Consider the following 20,509-nt stretch of genomic DNA (forward strand, 5'->3'; position numbering starts at 1 on the left):
AGAAATTAGATAATCCTAATGGGAAATAAACGGATTAGTAGAGGGAACCAAAAATTTAAAGGTAGAAATGGAAGTGAGAGATCTCGTGAAGAAAGAAAGAATGCAGAGAAAAGGGAATGTCGCGCTAACTGATAGAGTTAATGAAGTGTCTCGAGATATCCAGACTGATTCTGAATTAGCTTCAATTTCTGAAGTGAACAATCAATCTGAGACTTACCAAATATCAAGCGTAAAATTGGCAAATGACCAAAGTGTTACAGAAGAAAATTTAAGGGAGGATTGTCCGAGAACAATCGGGGTAAACTACATTGAGATAATTAATAGATCTAGAAGTTCCTATAACAGACCGAGACAGAACAAATACAGAAAACAAGAAGTTAGTATACAACATCAGCGGTAGTTTGATTATGCAAACTTCCTCTGTTTTCTTTTTATGCTTAGAAAAGCTATAAGTGGTTTATTGTGTTGGAATTTAGCAATTGCTACAAAGGGTGCACACTTACTAACTGATTGCACAAGCTTTGTGAATAAAATTAATGAAGAATTAAGTAGCTCCAAAACGTTAAAGGAAGCACCGCATATTCAGCATGGGAATGAGCAAACTCGGTCATGTCATGAGGAAACAATACAGTCACCTGAGCCGAGATACGCACTGAGGCCCAGGAAGAATTGGAAGGTCATCCCCAGAGAATTGAGGGAGAAGAAAAAGAAAAATTTGTTTTTTCTAGAAAAACAAATTTTTTTAATAAGGGATGCTTAAAGAAAAAATTTATCTTTGGAAATTTTTTTTTCTTGTAAGGGGAGACTTTTGTTAGATCCTGAATGGAGAGCTTTACAAGTAAATTCTTTATTCAGGATTTAACATGATAAATATTACTAATTAAGGAGATATCTGCACATCAGCTAATAATTATGAAGTATCATTTTATGTTATGTAATAATGTGTAGTCCATGTGTGCCATATAGTGAGAGTTATTCCTGCATAACTGAAATGAGAAGCAGCGAATTTTGTGTCAAAATCATAAGAAGTGTGTAAGGGAATTGTTAAGTTATTTGCAATTCCCATTTTAAGCTGTCTAGTACATTACGAAACTCTGAGAATATTTATAAGCAGCAATCTGGAATAATCGCGTATAATCTGTACGAGTCGAGCGTAGCGATGGAGGCTATACCTATGCAGAAAATGACGACAGAACGGCTACCTGGAATAATGTAACCTAACAGATTAGGGAGAGTGTAGGATCACCCAAGGGGCATGAACGATGTGGTTCATGGGTGAAAACCACATCGTATAGAGGGCGCCTGAAAGGGTGAATAAAAGACGAAGCATGCCATATTACAAGGCCTTTTGATCTTCGGTTCCTGGATTCGAGTCTTAGGGAGTTTGTTGAGGATTCGTGAGAGAGCGGTGGGTCGACTACGGTAATGATGGACGGCAGGTTCTTTTCTTGAGAATGCTTGAAGATTTCCAAGCAGAGCTGATTGTGACATGACGGCCTATGTGGAATCGAGCCTTAGCAGAATGTCCCATTGGAGAAAGTTTCCTGCGGAGCAGTAGACAGCACGCAACAGTCGAAAACAATTAAAGGAAAAGCATAGTGCATCGCCAAGCGCAAAGACAGCCAATGAATATACAGTAAGGTAATCCAGATCTACATGAGATGGCAGCATGAAATTCTGAAAGAATCCGGTAATGTAATGATTTTCATTCTATGTTAAAAATCGCTTAGAAGAATAAGAAGTTTGTGTATACTATAAACTAAAGGACACTAGTAGAGAACTTTTAAATGAGAATTTGATTGTATTAATTAAGACCCTGTAGAACAAACAAGAATTGTAGATAGGCAGTATTACGATTGAGAATGGTTAGGCTTACTTAATGAGATTTAGAATTAAGATAGTTATGGATAGAGTATTAATGAAAGTGTTCAATGCATGTTCTGTGAATAACTTGTGAAAGGAATTATATCCTAGTAGTATTATGCTTATACTTAATCTTATCCTTTCATAATTGAAGGATTTAGCATACTCAGATTCATTGTGATTTAGTATGAACCTTAACTTAGAGTAAATTTTGATCCATTGAGTATTTGAATTTTCTTCACTGTAAATGTTTTATGTTTTTTCCAATAAACATGTTTTGTACCTTATACCTGATTACGAATTCAAACCACCACTTATGAAATAGAACCTTTTGGCAGGAAGGAATTTAGATATAATTGCTTAAGTGAGATTCAAGTCACGACTGCTAACTGAATCTGCACAGCGCTAGCATGAGATTAATTATTGCGTGTATCCCTTTTGAATTTTTGAATTTAAAATTATTTCCCTGAACAAGAGTCTCCTCTGTTATAGGATGTTGGCTGGTGTAGCATAATAAAAATTTTGCCAATATCCGAAGAGGAGAAAAATCTGAATTAATATTTTAAGCTCACGACAGTAGATTAGAAGGAGGGCTATTTAGAGGTAGAGCAAGGTATAATATAGAATAACGACGTAACAATGACGACATAACACTATGGATATGATGTGTTTGAGTCAGGAAAGGCTATAGATGTCAAGTTAGTCAAAGAGGAGACATGTGATCCACCCCACACATTTGATCTAAGATCAAAAAAGATACGATAGAGACCAACATATGACTTATGTTTATGAGGTTATTCTCATCCCATGCTAAGTAATGCAAGATCAGTGTTCAGTTCAATGGTTATTAGAAATCCTGAGGTTTGGAATGTTAGTACACTGCAAGATTTGCTGAATGAAGAGAAGCATTGACATTTACCATCATCAGCAAAACTAGAGAGTGAGTGAAAATACAAGTCAGAGAAGGAAATCTGCCCACCCACTTACAAAGGGAAAAAGGTACAGCAAAAGACAGTTGATAAGTAAGCTTCTATGATAGATCTAGCCTTGAACACATGACTATAAAAATTTCTTCAAACCTTTGGCTCATGGTTTGGGTAATGCGGACTAGAAAATCAGCTGTGAATTAACCTTCCCCTACCGGCCAGGATGTATATAATACATCCAGCAAAACCTGAGTAAGATGCATACTATCTGTTGAAAAAACATGGATAAGAAGTACAAGTCAGCTGGCATATCCATTACAAGGTGCAATAATCCATCATGCTTCAGCATGAAGAGAACACTTAACCAGATTAACTCGTGTTCATAGCTGTGTCTCAGTTACCTATAACAAATGCAGTTCCTTGTATGCTGTGTAACTGGAATCTTAGTTATATTACAAGGATAGCCTATAAATTATTTTCTTTTTCTACTTCTTTTATCATATTTTATCATATAATTATAGTTTAGAATGCCAGGAGAAAATAACATATCCTTTAATATTTCCTTATCTTATATATTGTATTACGTTGTGAAACCAATGTCATTATCAATTTTTTTGTGTGCTAATTGTGTCTAATCGCTTAGTCAGAAGAACGTGATTCAAGATAATGATTTGTGTCAAACGATTATTTTATAAATTAATGAAAATCTGAATTTTAAAAAGCAGGCCCCATATATTCCAAATTAAGTTTTGTCTATTTTTTATTCATAATCATGGTTCAAAAAAATACTTTGCAGATTGTGTGAAGGTTCATACTTTTAAGATTTTGCTTTATAGAGAAGTATACAAAAATCTTTAATCATATCACAAAATGTATAATCGTTTTAACATAATTTGCAGTTCTCTACACTTAAATTTTCTTGGATTATGAAGTAAATTGTTATGTATATACACTATTTACTAATAATATTTGTCCAGACACCCCGTTATATGAAGTTATGGAACATTCCAGGTTTGTTAATAACAAACCAGTGTACAGTGCACAGATAGTAGAAAGCAGTATTTCATTAGAGCAGTTGAATACAGGTGGTATGGCAATATGACGTGAACTCAATGACTTCGAGAGAGAGGTGTCATTGTGGGCTGTCACATTGGCGGCATGTTCGTAAGTGCCATTGCCACTCAACTGGAGCATCCAAAATCAACAGTTGGCGATGTGATCAACAAATGAAGATGTCCTGGCATCACTAGTGCAGGAAAAACCCCAGGGCAGCTAGATAATGCCCAGTGGCTAATCAGGTGCTGCCAACACTGTGGAGTTTTTATGGAATGGACCCGTGCTACTATCAAGACAAGAATGCCTCATGCCACAAAGCTGCAGCTGTTATGGAATTGTATGAAGAGATGGATGTTAAACAACTGCCCTGGCCTGCACAGAGTCCTGACCTCAACCCCATCAAACACCTGTAGACGAACTGGAGAGGCGATTGAGGTCCAGAGCAGCAGGTCCTCGATCTGTTGCTGAACTCAGTGCTGCTTTGATGGAGGAAGGGAGACAAATTCAACCTGATGTCTGCCATACATTGGTGGAAAGCCTCCAACAATGCAGGAGGTGATCAAAGCCAAGGTAGTAGACATACCCAATATTAGAGTTTGCCTGCTGGTATCAATTGTAAATAGACAAAGTATCTAGACAATTATTGGTAGATAGTATATTTTCTACTAGTTTAGATATTATGTGGCAATTTTGTACAAGAGATACTTTCGCTACAATTTATCATTCAAAATATGTATAGGTACATGTGTCATAAGTGAAATTTCATTTTAAAATTTTTCACAATAGAATTAAAATTGTATTTTGATGGCTAAACTCCTTCCCCTGCAACACTACTATCACATATTTTTTTTTTTTTTTTAAATCTGCCTATTATAAGATCATTTTTAGTAAATAAGAATACAGTTTGCCAATAGTGAAACTTTGTCTTTTAAATTTTCATAGCACTGTGTGTGTTCCACAGATGAGAAAGTTTCAAAGTATCATTAATAATAGCATTTATTACAAAATATCAAAATAAAAAAAAAATAATAATGTTGTCATGGCATATTCAAAGGGGAAAAAAATAAGATCCTGCACAAACAGAAGTGCAGAAAATTATTTCATGCTGTTCAGCTTCCTTCCTCTTTTTTTTTTAAAGACAGAAAATAACATTAATCTTTATATCTAACTTTCATGACATACAGACTTAAGTACAGACAATAACTGGTACTAGTAACTGATCGCTACTGTCTAAACAACTGAATACCATGACCCAGAAAGAAAAGAAAAGAAGGTTGGTTGGAATAATCAAATTGCAAAGAAATAGTATGGATATAGATAAGAGAATAATTTTTTCATTTCTTGATGAGTAAAATGAAGTTATAGATTTTGGATACCAAAATGTGATAAAAAAATACTGTGAAAAGTATGAAATATGAAATTAGAAAAAAAAGTCTATATTTATAATTCAGTTACTGTGAGCGGTGTTGTGGATGGGGCAAGGGGAAGAGAGTTGTGATTGGAATACATCAAAACACACAAAATTTAAATCAATTCTGTATAGGACAAGTCTCAGATAATGTCACCATATATTTTACAATGTAACGTTAAGAAACAGAATTATTATTGGAAATGGGCACTGTACAAATCAGAATAATAATAATCTGTTTCATTTTTTAACTGCAAATTCAGTTAAAATACTGAAATACTGAATATAAATTTGTGATATATTAACAATTAGCCTCAAAATAAGAATGTAATGCAAGTTAAAATAATTTCTTGTTCATAAAAGCAGAAAGAGTTCTTTTCAAACAACAACAGTGTATCTAAATCTGTAAGCATAACAACATGACACACATATTACCATATATCAGAATGGGGGGGGGGGGGAAAGTAATGTTCAAACCATATTTAATTCAATAAATATTACTTGATAGCATATTTGTTCAACACAGGCTTTATAAATTGGTGTGAAAATAATTTCCACAATTTTCAGTAACATCTTCCAAAGTGAATATATCTGTTACTTGGAATTTCCTCTATTGGGAAATTCCAGGTAAAACAGTTCACTCTTCTAAGTAAAGAAGTCATAAAGGTTGCAACTCTGCTACAGTTAAGTAAATGTCATTTTTATAATTATTTCCAATGTTCAGTTAACAAAAATAGCAAGAATATAATCATGTGCACTTTCTTTCCAAAAAACAAAAAAGAAAGAAAGAACATTGTAAATAACATTGGTCTGAAATGATCACTCAGTGAAAGGTAAAATACTACACACTTGAAAAATACATTTACTTCTAATTTGATACATGACATTTTTTGAAGTAGATATACTTTTAATGAGCATGCTCCCCAAGTGATTTAGGTTTGTAACAATTGTCTTGAGTGGTTTTGAAAATAAATTATCTGAAATATCTACAGGTTGAATAGGTATCATTTCTGAAATAAGCTATGGCTTATTTTAGAAATGATAACTAGCAGCAGTATTTGGAATTTTTTAAAGAAAAAAAAAACTTTGTAGTATACATATAAAGTTTTTATATGGTGAAAATACAGCATTGTATTTCTAAAACTTAGAATAATTTCAGCAAACAGCTAAAGAACTGATTGTAGATTGCAAAGAAATAGTGTCCAGAATTAGAACTACCTGCTTCAACAGATAATATTATTGTCATATTTCTTTTGTCAAAATGGTAAAATGAAGTAAGTAATAGATTTTGAATGTTATCTGTGAAACCTTTCAAACCAGTAGAAAATTAGACAGCAGTTATTTATAATTCAGTTCCAGAAACAGAGAGAGAGAGGGGGGGATGCAATTGGATAGCTATAAAATGAGCATAAATTTTGAATCGGTCTATTTTATTATTATTATTACGTGACACCTCCAAGGAGTCCAAGACTCATCTAGAGAGGATGCCTACTCTACAACTCTCGTCTCCACCAACTATCCGCATATCTACTGTCCACCACTGCCATTAGTATTTTCACACACAATCACAAACATCCATGCCCACGGTGGGATTCGAACCCACAGCCATTTTGGCTCGAGAGCGGATATGCTAACCACTTGGCCAACCAGGCCAGCAATTATATATATATATAGGATATCTTCTGTATACTCCATATCTAGTAGTTAACACTGGATATTATAGGAATATGCACCTGTTGCAGTTTTAAGCCAAAGGCAAAGAGTTCCTGCTGAAATATCATTGAATATAAATTTTTGATATTAAAAAAAATCTCACAATCAAAAAGTGAGTAATGCAATTTAACTTTATTGTTCATAAAAACAAAAATAATCATTTCTAAAATTGAAATATCATGATCCATATACTGATATTTTGTAAGGAAAGAAACAAAAGTTCATATTTATTTCAATAAATGTTATCTGAAAAAAAATTTATCATAATGATTTTAAAATACAAATATTTGAAAATTCTGAAAAACTAATTTCTGCTATATTGTCAGTACAATGAAACAAATTGTCTTGTACCATTGCAAAGACTGATGTGTGGTCATTTCAGGATTGATTATTTTCACACGTAACATCCGTTTTTATCTTTGGGAACAGACAATAAATAAATTGTGCATAAAAAAATTCAAATAGTAATTAAGAAAAAAATTCTAAGTAACAGAATATACTTTGTTAAAGATGCCAAGCTATTTTAAACCTGGTTTTACTCGATTTCCCAAGTAAGCACACAGACAAATAAGTCAAGTTTGCGCCTGCATGTATTGCAAGTCTAGGTGACCCGTAAAGTGGTACAAGTCTAGACAACTCATGGTAAAGGTGGAATAAGCTCTGATCACTATTCTTAATATTTACCCTTAATGCAAAGCCCATCTCTACCCAATGGGTAGTGGCCCCTTTCCTTTAATGCATAGCATCATACATCTCCTCAAGGAGATGGGCTTTGCATTAAGGGTAAATATTAAGAATAGTGATCAGAGCTTATTCCATCTTTACCATGAGTTGCCTAGACTTGTACTACTTTACGATTAACCTAGACTTGTAATACAGGCAGGTGCAAACTTGACTTATTTGTCTGTTTGCTTACTTGGGAAATGGAGTAAAACCAGGTTTAAAATAGCTTGGCATCTTTAACATATATTATACCCAAAGTAAAAAAAAACTTTCTAAAAGAATATACTTTGTCAAGTATTATAGTTAATTCGTTAACGGTTCTACAATTGCCATTAAGGGATTAATAGCAGCATAGGATAATTACAAGACAAAAGGTAGAATGCTGATGATGTTTTGATCCATGAAAAATCCTGAGGTATCTGACTATTTCATTCACTTCAGCTGGTTGTGAGGTTAAGAATGGTAGAATCCATACTAGTAGCTGCTGGGACAATGCTGACCAATGTTGACCTTCTCCATTATTTTTAAGAAAGCTGAAACAATGGAATAATCATCAAATGGCAGACTTTATATTATTATTATACAGGCACCTCAATGGAGTCCGAAGACTCAACGCGGGAGACCCAAAAACGAATTAACTGTAACAGAGTGACCTTTGCGTCACTTGACAAAATATACTGTTGCTTGGAATTTCCTTTATTGTTCTTTAAATTTTTTTATACATAATCCCTTCTTTTTTTTGGTATGGGATGAATATTTGTTAGTCAGAATTATCAACTAAAGCAATTTAGCATGTCTGTTAATTCTCTGTTCTTCTAGCCTATTTACTTGTTTTGCAGGATGAAAAACTCTGGAAGTGATGCAGTATGGGCATGACAGAGTGTGAAGATGACAGGATGGATGTTAGTTGTGGAGCACTAGTTTTGATTGTACACTTGGGAGATAGAGGCAAACAGAAAAATAGCATTGTTGGTATTTAAGTTACTAAAGATTCTTCTGATGTCTTTCAGAAGACTAAATGAGAATCACTAAAGAGGAGATGTGTGGTGTGTTCTGTTCTTAGTATAGCGATAGGTAATTTTCCTCTCATCTATAAACAAGGTGAAGTAGAAGAATGATGCCAAGAGGGCACCATTGTCATTAGATGATGTTATAATAGTATTATCTGGATGTGACAGAAGGACACATGGAAGGACAGACTATACTTGATGGCCATTTTTCAAGAGTTCAGAAGGCATGACTTCTATTTGAACAGGAGATGAGTTTTTATCACAGTTCCTATCATATTAACATTGCAATAGTGAATTTAAAATGGTACTGTCTGAAGCTTCGATAAGAACTTTTCAGTAATTTGTAATATGCAAATGCTCTAAATAGTTTTCTATAACATATGCCGACTGAAAGTTCTGAATTATCTATTCACCATTTTTCATTTGCATTTTGATACAGTGACAGCCTCTGCTACTAATGGCTCATGTTAAGCAAGTTTGAGCACGGTTGATAGTTGGAAGGGTATCAATCGTTTGATGCTGTTGGCACACTCTCCCTCGATGAGTCTTTGGACTCCCTGGAGGTGTTGCATAATAATAATAATATTAATAAAAGACATCTTTTAGTGTAGTTCTGGTTGGAGTACACAATGTGTAAATTCTAATCCAACAATACCCATAACTTGCGACATCAAAAACAGTTAACAGAATGGAAATATTCATAAGAGCATTACCACAAGAATTTTGGTTTGCTAAAGGCCTTTTTTAAAACAAATGTCTTGTGATTTTTGATGGTGCAGACAATATTTTTTTTTAATAAAAAGGAAAATTTCTTAAAAGTAAACAAATCAAAAGTAATTGTATAATTCTACAGTGTTGTAGTTGCATAACTTTTTTTTTATAGAAGTGTACTAACTGGTATGTCTGATAGCTTCATAAATTTATGAAATTATGCTATTCCTGTATTTTCTTATTTTAATAAAAAGCAGATGAAACAAAAGACTTGAAACATGCATTTCTGATATTAAACTTCATTATGAAGTTATAAAACTTAATTTTTTAATACATTTATAACATTTTTTCAGTGATATAATACACACTGATTTATTATATTAATAAAAAATATTGTAGTAGCTTTGAAAGGAATACTTACTGCACGAAGAGCTCGGACTTGAGCCTGAGTTCCATCAGGTAATGTTAATATAGCATTGGAAGGATCAATGTGAATGATTGACACAGTTCCATCTGGATTATTTATAGTTTGTAGTACTGTAGGAGCATAGTGAGCTGTGACTGGCTGGGTATACAAAGCCTTAAAATAAAAAAAAGGAGATTAAAAAATTGAACTAAAAATGTACAGACCTGAGTGATGCAAATAACAGCAAGTGATGTAATCTTTATGCAGTTCACTATTCTCTGTAACAGCAACATATAAGATATGTGTTACTAAAATTCCTGTATGCAAATATCCCATAATTCAATTTATAACCAAGTAACAAAACATTTAATACCTCTTAAAACTTATTCATTTGGTTTGTTATTCAGACCAGTTTTGCTTCTTATTGGTTCCCCTTCCTTTACATGCCAAACTTTTGTTTTCCAGCATATATATATTTTCATGCCATATTTGACAGTAATCTTGACAAGGTTGAGTAGAAGTAACTGTAGTTCATCTTCTGTATTAACAATTAAAATGCGATCATCTGCATATAATAATAACGTATTCAGTCAGCAATTTGGTAACTGAACTCCTGTGCTATATGCACATTACTATTCTTTTAATCTCATTTATATATATATATATAGAGAGAGAGAGAGAGAGTATTCCATAAATTTGTAAATATTCCAATAATTCATAAAAATCGGTATATTAGAGTGCAGTTTGCACGAAAGTGAATTGCAAGGAATGGAGGAGGGGTGTTAGTTCAAAATTTCACCGATAGAGGGCAACCCCAGTGATGAAACCCAGAATGGCATTGAAAACTTATTTATTCATATACAGGAAACCTGTTACATATCACTACAGCATGTCTGCTGGCACAAGCAATTACATGTTGCAAACAGGTTAGAACACCATTTACAGAGGAGTGGAGCATATCTGGGTGGATGCAAGCAACTTCGTGACAAATGGCATCTTTAAATCTACTCTGCTCAGGTACACTCACGACTTTAAATAGTCCTACAGCTAAAAATCTACTGGTGTCAAGTCTGGGGACCAAGAGGGCCATGGAGTTGCAATTGCGGCTGATGAGTCATTCGTGACTTACATTGTGAACTCCTCCTGCTCAGTGGTATGCATCTGACGAGAAAGTGCTTCATGGGAGATCCAATATGAGGTGGTGCCCTGTCCTGAATGAATGTGACTATGAGAAGACTGAGCACATCTTCCAGCCCTTTGTTGCACATGGCTCTTCAAAGAAAAATGGACCCACAATGATGGATACAGTGAAGCCACACCAAATAGTGAGTCACGAATGCAACCGCTCCTGTGTAGGCATGTGGATTGTCCTGTGTCCAAATTCAACAGTTATGCATATTAAATGTCTCATGCAATGGAAAATGTGCATCTGTCCAAAAGATGTTGTCCAGCCATTTTGGATCTTCTGCGATTTTTGTTAAAGCCAACATTGTGAATTCCTCCTGCTTATTGGTATCACTTTGTAACAGCTGGTAAAGAGATTGCAGCCTTGTATGGATACAAGTTTAATACACACCATGAAAGATGCAGAATATGAATGTTTTCACTATGCCTATGATTCTTAAAGTTTCCCATGCACTGCTTATGCCCACATTGATTCTGCTGCTAGGGCATTCATTTGCGATACCACAGCACTGATACAGGCTTTGGATAACACTGGTTTGCTAGTGCGAAGGCAATCTGACAAATTTCCAGTTTCCTCAAAATGTCATATTAGAGGCTGTAGTCCAGCAGGAGTGATAGGACCTTGACCTTCTTTGTTATTTTCTGTAATCAAAACTTTTGTAAAGCTTCCGCTGATAATTCCCCACTTAACTAAAACAACTTCACCAACAATGCATTATCCACTAAATGTCAGCATCAGAGTAACAAACCTTTCTTTTCACACCGGTGACTGGGAATTTGTATGCATTCATTACAAGTTGCCAGCGGTACACCCTGCGTTTAACAGGACTCATTTGCATGCATCTCACAAATGAGGCATGCAGTATAGCACCCTCTATTGCTGAAATTTTGAACTAAAATCTTTTTCCCCCGTCAAGAAAAATCCCCATTCTTACTATTCACTTTCTTGCAAACCACACTCTAATATACCAATTTTTCTGATTTTTATAAAATATTGAAATATTTACAAATTTATGGGACAACCTGTATATACAGGGTGTTCGGGATAAATTTGACAGTTTCGTAAGGAAAAAGAAAATCTTCTTTGTATCTATTAAATTTAATGAATTGACAAAAAAACATTACAGGCAGAGTTAATTACAATACTATCAACAAGATTTACTCAAAATAACCACCATTAGCATCGATCACAGCTTCAATTCTGCTTCGGAACCTCGAACAAGCTGATGCTACAGTCTCCCTGGGAAGGGCCGCAAAAACTGTTTTAATTTTATCCATTAACTGGGCTTTTGTATTACTGGAAGTGCGATTGGTGTCTTTTTCAACTGCGCCCCATACAAAATAATCCATGGGGTTAAGGTCTGGGGAGTTTGGAGGCCAAACATTTGGACTGGTGAAGTCGTAGAAATTTTCAGACAACCATTTTTGACTTTTCCCAGAGGTGTGGCAAGGGGCCGAATCCTGCTGCCATACATACGGCCTACCATTGGCTACCCTTGTTATCCAGGGCTTGACTACAGTTAGCAACTCCACGAACAAAGCCCGAATTCCAATGCCAGGGTTCTTCAACACCTGTTCCTGCAGATTTGCGAGGAATTCTGCTGTACGAACGCAATCAGATCGTCTGCTAGGGATCTTTCTTCTTGCTACATCCTCGTAGTCACCATTGCAAGTCTCTAGTTCATGCCTGATTGTTTTTACTGTATTCAGGGAGCATTGGGCAGCAGTCGTAATATCCTTATTTTGATGGCGGGCACGAATCATCATGATACAAGTTATTCTCTTCCATGATTCAGGTGGGTTCCAGCTATCCATCCTTTCTGACATCTTGTATATGAATGAAGAAGGGTCCAAACTTTTAAATGAAGAGAAGTGTGTGTTAATACATATAACTTACGGAAAAATATAATTAATTATAAATATGTCAAATTTATACCGAACACCCTGTATATTAAGGACTGGAAACGAACCTCAACCCTGCCTTACTCTGTTTATTTTTATACATTCTGTAGAATGTCTCACTGTTTTTTTTTTTTTTTACTGTTATAATATTATATTCATATATTTTGCCAATTGCTTAATTTTGAAGATAATTCAATTTTAACTTTTAATTTTAATATTTCAAACAGTTTTGTTCCTTTTCATTTGATCAAAAGCTTTTTCAAAATCTACAAATAGGATATGAGTACTTATGTTGATTCTTTGAGTACTTTGTTTCAATTAGCTGTGAATCAATAGTGAAGAAAGACAATCAATGACTCTTTTCACATCACTTTGTTGTTCTACTGTTTTAGTATATTGTTATTTTCTTTCTCATTATTGAAGTGTATATTTTGTACCCAGAATCTAATAGACTTATTCCTCTACAATTTGAACATTTTTATTTATTTATACTTTTCTACTTTTCTTTCTTTGAAAATAGGCAAAATAATGGATTTCTTCAAGTTGTCTCTAATAATCTCATATGCAGTTCCAATCCAACATATTTAAATAGTTTCAAATTTATTTAATCATTTCCTGGTGCTTTTTGTGGTTTCATTTTCTTTAGAATTTCAATTGTTTGCTTTAAATTTTCATCTAATGTTATGTTTTCTAATTTGTTACTGTTAATTATTATGCTTGGAGTACTAAGCTCAATGCCATCCCATACGTTTTCTTAGTACATATTCCATTTCATTTCTGGTTGCTTATGATATCTACAAGGAGGGGGGGGGGGGGGGGGGTCTGGATAGTTCTGATAAACACCTAAAACAAAAACGATATTAAGGCAACTGATATAACCATAAGAAATAACATACGAAGATATAAGAATATAAGAACCGAAGTTACCTTCATAACTCTGCTCCTAGTATGTTCTTTCTTATGGTTATATCAGTTGCCTTAATATCATTTTTGTTTTAGGTGTTTATCAGAACTTTCCAGATCCCCTCCCCCATATATTACTATGTTCAGATATTTTATATTTTATGTGTCGATAATTGTGTTCTGTTTCTGCTTCTTTAACTTATGTTAAAGAAGTGGAAACCAAACTTTCTACATCAAGTGTACATAATGAAAATTATCCAGTTTTTTTTTTTTATGTAAGATTCTTATATTATATTATTTATCTTGTATAAGTGGTAACACAGTTTTCTGAAATCTTTCAACTCATGGAACTACTTTTTTTTAAAATTATTTAATGTTAATTAAATAAAATCATCAAATTTCTGATATGTACCCTTGGGGAGGAGGAGTCAAGATATTATGATACAGTAGTACTAAATGAAAAGTTTACATCATTACTAACTTTTTATTTACAATTTTCCTTCAAATTAATCTGTTAGGACTCCATTATTATCAAATATATTTTCATCCTCTAAGGCATTTCTTACTGGATCAGTCCACCTAGATCTTTGTCTTCCTTTGGACATTTTGCTGAATCCTGGCAAACAACATTTGTTAAGCCTCTATATAAAAGTAGCCCAGTCACAAAGTTACTTCATGTGCAAACTTTGCTTACACTTGGATATAGGATTAAACCAAGAATATAATTTCTTGGCATCTTCAAATTTATTACTCTACCTAATTTCGCATCACCAGCAAACAACTGAATATCACCTTTCAAGTTATTTCCTACATCCTTTCTTTTAAGATAAATGTATAAAATGTATTTCCTATATCATTTATGTACAAATTAAACAGTAGTGGTACCAGCACTGAACCTTGAGGCACACCACTAGTCACTGTTTTTGCCTCGATTCTGCCCCTCCATATACCATTTTTTGATATCTGTCCAGCAGCCACCCTCTTATCCACACAACCAGTGTTATACCTATCCCCATTTGTTGTAATTTGTGTAACAGAGTTTCATGTGGTATTTTGTCACATGCCTCTGCAAAATCCAGCAGAATCATCATATATCCATTTCCTTTATCAAACTCAGCTGTTACTCTATTATAAAAAGTCAGTAAATTATTAAGGCAGCATGACTTACCATTCACAAAGCCATGCTAACTCTCATACAGTATCATATTTTTATCCACCAATTCTTGAATTCTCTTTTTGGTCAATTTTTCTGGTACGTTTATCACCACGCCTGAAATATCAATTGTTCTATGATTTGCTATTGCAGTCTTACAACCTCTCTTATGCAAGGGAATTATTTTGCCTTCTTTTCCACTGCTTTGGAACTCTACCCACAGCTGAGACCTAAACAGCCTAGTCAGAGACATTGCCAGTTCCCTTGCATGTTCTTACAAAACCAAAGCTGAGCTGATATTGCATCTAATCCCACAGCTGTATTTACATTGAGATTCTGCAATATCCTAAGAACCTCCAATTGATCCACTTCTGTTCCCACATTAGTGTCTATCACATATGTTAAAGCAGTAACCTCACTAGGATGATATACTCTTGCAAAATAGCCACTCAGTAACTTAACTATTTTATATACTTCTGTCTCCTTGTCAGCATTTCAAATTATGCTGCCTATCTTTGCATCATCAGCAAACATTAATGACCTTTCCAATGTCATTAATGTAAAGATTGAATAACAGTGGACCTAGGACCGATGCTTGTGATATGCTACCTGTTACCTTAAATCTTGCAGACTCGTATCCCCCTTAAGTGACAGATATCACTTTTTTTGATATCTGTCACTTAGTCATATTCTAAACATGAATGATATAATCACGTAATCACAAGAAAGATATTTATTTAACCAAATATTTCGGTCTGGAAATAGCAGACCATCGTCGGTGGTATTACAAGAACAGTTTAAAAAATATACAAGCTAGAATACTAACAATAGATCGTTGAAATTAGAACATGCCGCGTGATGTTATATCATGGAGCAAGGCCTCCACGCTTTCCTTGAACAAACGTTCGAACCTATAACGGGATCTATGTAAGAGGCGCGTTTTGGACCAAAGGATGCTGTGGTCAGTTTCAATCCCGTGTTGAGCCAAACCAGACTTTTCAGGTTTATTGTGAAGAATGGATGATTGATGTTCTTGGATTCTTTTTTCAAGAGAATGTCCAGTCTGTCCAAAGTAAGAGAGATCACAGTTGCAAGGAATTTGATAAACTCCAGGAAGAGATAAAGTTGAGCGTTTGTCTTTAGGAGAAGGAAAATGAGAAGACAATTTGTTAATAGGAGAATACGTAGCTGTTAAATCATATTTCTTCAAAATTCTTGCGATAGGTTCTGAAATACCGGAGATATAAGGAATAGGTACTCGACGTATTGAATCTTTGTTGTTTTGTGGAGGATTATAAGATGTAAGAAGACGTTGAATACTTTTTTCAGAAAAGCCATTGAGTTTCATGTGTTGCTGGATAGTAGAAAGTTCTTTCTGTAGATAATCAAAAGTAGAACAATTAGTTTTGGCTCTTTTGATGAGACATTTTATAATTCCTGTTTTATGACATGGATGATGGGCTGATTCTTTCAGAATATAACGACCTGTGAATGTTGGTTTCCTGTATACTGTAGTTGTAAGAATATTTGAAGATGATCGGATGAGGAGAACGTCTAAAAAAGATAACTGGTTGTTTTCTTCTAATTCCATAGTAAACTTTATGCGATGATGTAAGGAATTAATACTGTTTAAAAAGGAAGATAAAGTGTTTTTACTGTGAGGCCAAATAGCAAATATGTCATCTATATATCTTACCCAAAAAGATGGTAGAGGGAAACTAGATGTGAAGAGGACTTTTTCTAAATGTTCCAAATAAAAGTTGGCTAAAGCTGGAGAAAGAGGACTTCCCATGGCTGTTCCTTCTACTTGGCTATAAAATTTGTTTTGACATATGAAATAACCAGAATGTATAACGAAATTGAATAGTTTTATAATATCTTGAGGAAAGATGTCAGCAAGTAGTTTTAAAGTTTCCTTAAGAGGTACATTGGTGTATAAAGATTCTATATCAAAACTAACCATAAGATCTGTAGGTTGTAATGAGACATCTTTTAATTTTTCTAAGAAATCTGAGGAGTTTTTTAAAAAAGAACTCGAGTTGCCAATGTAAGATTTCAGTAATTTAGCTAGATATTTGGCTATACGGTAAGTAGGAGAATCAATGCAATCTACTATTGGACGAAGAGGATAGTCAATCTTATGGATTTTTGGAAGGCCATAAAATCTAGGAGGTCTTGCAAAATGAGTTTTAAGTCTTTCAATTGTGTCTTTATCCAAACTGATGACTTCATCAAGGAGAGAATTTAATTTCTTTAGTTGTCTGTTGGTTGGATTATAATCAATTTCTTGATATGTGGAGCGATCTCGAAGCAAAAGAGAAAGTTTTCTTCTGTAATTTACTGAGTCCATAACTACTGTTGCTTTTCCCTTGTCAGCTTTAGTGATAATGAGGTGATTATTTTTTCTCAAGGACTGTAAAGATTTCATTTCAGAAGGAGATATGTTAGAAGGAGGAAGTTTAGCCTTAAGTAGAGAAGAAGCGACTTCTAGGCGAAGAGCATTAGCTTTATCGCTGGTTAGATGATTAAGATTCCTTTCAATGTTAACTAGGAAATCTAGATATGGTATTTTATTTGGAACAATAGAAAAATCATGTCCTTTTGAAAGGATGAGGGTTTCGCTTTTAGTTTTTTTCGCTTTTTAAAAAACTCCTCAGATTTCTTAGAAAAATTAAAAGATGTCTCATTACAACCTACAGATCTTATGGTTAGTTTTGATATAGAATCTTTATACACCAATGTACCTCTTAAGGAAACTTTAAAACTACTTGCTGACATCTTTCCTCAAGATATTATAAAACTATTCGATTTCGTTATACATTCTGGTTATTTCATATGTCAAAACAAATTTTATAGCCAAGTAGAAGGAACAGCCATGGGAAGTCCTCTTTCTCCAGCTTTAGCCAACTTTTATTTGGAACATTTAGAAAAAGTCCTCTTCACATCTAGTTTCCCTCTACCATCTTTTTGGGTAAGATATATAGATGACATATTTGCTATTTGGCCTCACAGTAAAAACACTTTATCTTCCTTTTTAAACAGTATTAATTCCTTACATCATCGCATAAAGTTTACTATGGAATTAGAAGAAAACAACCAGTTATCTTTTTTAGACGTTCTCTCATCCGATCATCTTCAAATATTCTTACAACTACAGTATACAGGAAACCAACATTCACAGGTCGTTATATTCTGAAAGAATCAGCCCATCATCCATGTCATAAAACAGGAATTATAAAATGTCTCATCAAAAGAGCCAAAACTAATTGTTCTACTTTTGATTATCTACAGAAAGAACTTTCTACTATCCAGCAACACATGAAACTCAATGGCTTTTCTGAAAAAAGTATTCAATGTCTTCTTACATCTTATAATCCTCCACAAAACAACAAAGATTCAATACGTCGAGTACCTATTCCTTATATCTCCGGTATTTCAGAACCTATCGCAAGAATTTTGAAGAAATATGATTTAACAGCTACGTATTCTCCTATTAACAAATTGTCTTCTCATTTTCCTTCTCCTAAAGACAAACGCTCAACTTTATCTCTTCCTGGAGTTTATCAAATTCCTTGCAACTGTGATCTCTCTTACTTTGGACAGACTGGACGTTCTCTTGAAAAAAGAATCCAAGAACATCAATCATCCATTCTTCACAATAAACCTGAAAAGTCTGGTTTGGCTCAACACGGGATTGAAACTGACCACAGCATCCTTTGGTCCAAAACGCGCCTCTTACATAGATCCCGTTATAGGTTCGAACGTTTGTTCAAGGAAAGCGTGGAGGCCTTGCTCCATCATCCCAACCTGAATCGTAATGACTGCATATCTATATCAAAAATCTGGGAAAGCCTAATCAAGATTACTCATTAATTTTTTTTTTTTTTTTTTTTTTTTTTTTTTTTAATAGCAAATTCAATCATGTTTCTACTTCAAAATATTTCGTTTCATACTTAGTGATATAACATCACGCGGCATGTTCTAATTTCAACGATCTATTGTTAGTATTCTAGCTTGTATATTTTTTAAACTGTTCTTGTAATACCACCGACGATGGTCTGCTATTTCCAGACCGAAATATTTGGTTAAATAAATATCTTTCTTGTGATTACGTGATTATATCATTCAGTCTTATGTCGCAAGTATCCTTAAAACAACATATTCTAAACATGCTCATATTTTAAAATCGAGTCCCATATTCTCTGATTTATGCAACAGTGTTCTATGCTGTATTCTGTCAAAAGCCTTAGCAAAGTCCAAAAGTGTGATGGTGTATCCATTCCCCTTGTCTAACTCAGTGGTAACATTATAGAATGTGAGCAAGTTGCTCAAACATGACCCTCCCTTAGTAAACCCATGCTGTTCATTACAAAGTATAGAGTCTTTGTTAACCAATTTCTGTATGCGAGTCCTAATCAACATTTCCAAAATCTTCACAACTCCAGAGATACTGATAGGTTGATAGTTGAATACATCAGTCATTGCACAACTCTTGTGAAATGGAATTACCATACATTCTTTCAACACCTGCAGAATCTTCCCTGTTCTGAAATTTCATCAATCCCTATTGCCACATTCTTATTCAGTTTGTGGAACAGGTCTAGTATCTCCTCCTCATATATCTGAGTTTCTTCACTCAGTGAAGTAGTAACAGTGGGATGAATGTTGATAGCTTTTAGCAAAATTGGCACTCATTAGTTGAACAGCCTCTTCTGCATATGTCACACGTATATTATCTATGTTCAGTAGAGTTATTCTTTCATGCTCATTCTTTCTTTTACTTACACATATCTAATATAAAGTAATATAAATACTTTATACTAATATTAAAATAATACATGCCTTATCTAATATAAAGAGCAATATCCACTTAGATAAAGAGCTAGTGACATCAGTGAAATCTAATGAGCTAGTGACATCATCTTTCTTAGAAGTCAGCTTGACAGGAATACTTATCATTCATGTCCCCCACCACACACTATGATAACACAAATATGACTAGAATGTGAGGTGCATCCACTCTGCCTTATATGGATTCATATCTTAGGGAATGCAAAGTTTCTTAAAAAATACAGTATAAAATTTGTCTTCTAACCTAGAAATCAGACCAGAACCTTACTGAACTGATTTGGAGAGATCTAAAGATCCAATATTCATAGACAAAAGTAAATACCTAGGCATCCCCAAGATCAAACATCTGCTATGTTCCATACTTTAGTGAAACTGGCCATTTATTTTAAATGAGATAGAAGATTAATTTTTTTTCTTTTAACACAAGCATCTATCTCTATATAGAAGCTAAACTTGTTAGAGAATCTAAAATCTTCTCGATTAAGCTTAATTCACAAAATATGGTGAATTAAGCTCAGCACATGCACAGAACTCCTGCTTCTATGATAATAATAATTTCAGTTATTTTCGTTTTTTTTTTTTCTTTCTCAATTAAAAACCTAAAACATTTATATACTCTTACTTATCATTATCATCAAATTTCTAACATGTAACCTCAAGGGGTGTACAGGATATGATAGTACTACATGAAAAATTTAC

At 34.0% G+C, this 20,509-nt stretch overlaps 1 protein-coding gene and 1 long non-coding RNA gene across 4 annotated transcripts in view; one reads left to right on the plus strand and one right to left on the minus strand.

The window, feature by feature from the left end:
* Positions 1-9,430, plus strand: part of LOC150101946 (uncharacterized) — a 95,013-nt gene extending 85,583 nt beyond the window's left edge. The window contains exon 3 of the long non-coding RNA XR_016549007.1: positions 8,529-9,430. This is a non-coding gene — a long non-coding RNA (uncharacterized LOC150101946). The remainder of the gene's footprint in view (positions 1-8,528) is intronic.
* Positions 1-20,509, minus strand: part of LOC150101947 (DNA-binding protein P3A2-like) — a 224,591-nt gene that overhangs the window by 44,266 nt on the left and 159,816 nt on the right. For all 3 annotated transcript variants that reach the window (XM_090400040.1, XM_090400038.1, XM_090400039.1), the window contains one exon: positions 9,832-9,990. In XM_090400040.1, the coding sequence (XP_090256166.1) occupies positions 9,832-9,990 (159 nt within the window). The remainder of the gene's footprint in view (positions 1-9,831; positions 9,991-20,509) is intronic.

This window comes from Typopeltis vanoorti, chromosome 11, assembly GCF_054136105.1.
Source record: "Typopeltis vanoorti isolate ZY-2024b chromosome 11, IOZ_Tvanoo_1.0, whole genome shotgun sequence".
In the NCBI taxonomy this organism is placed as follows: Eukaryota; Metazoa; Arthropoda; class Arachnida; order Uropygi; family Thelyphonidae; genus Typopeltis; species Typopeltis vanoorti.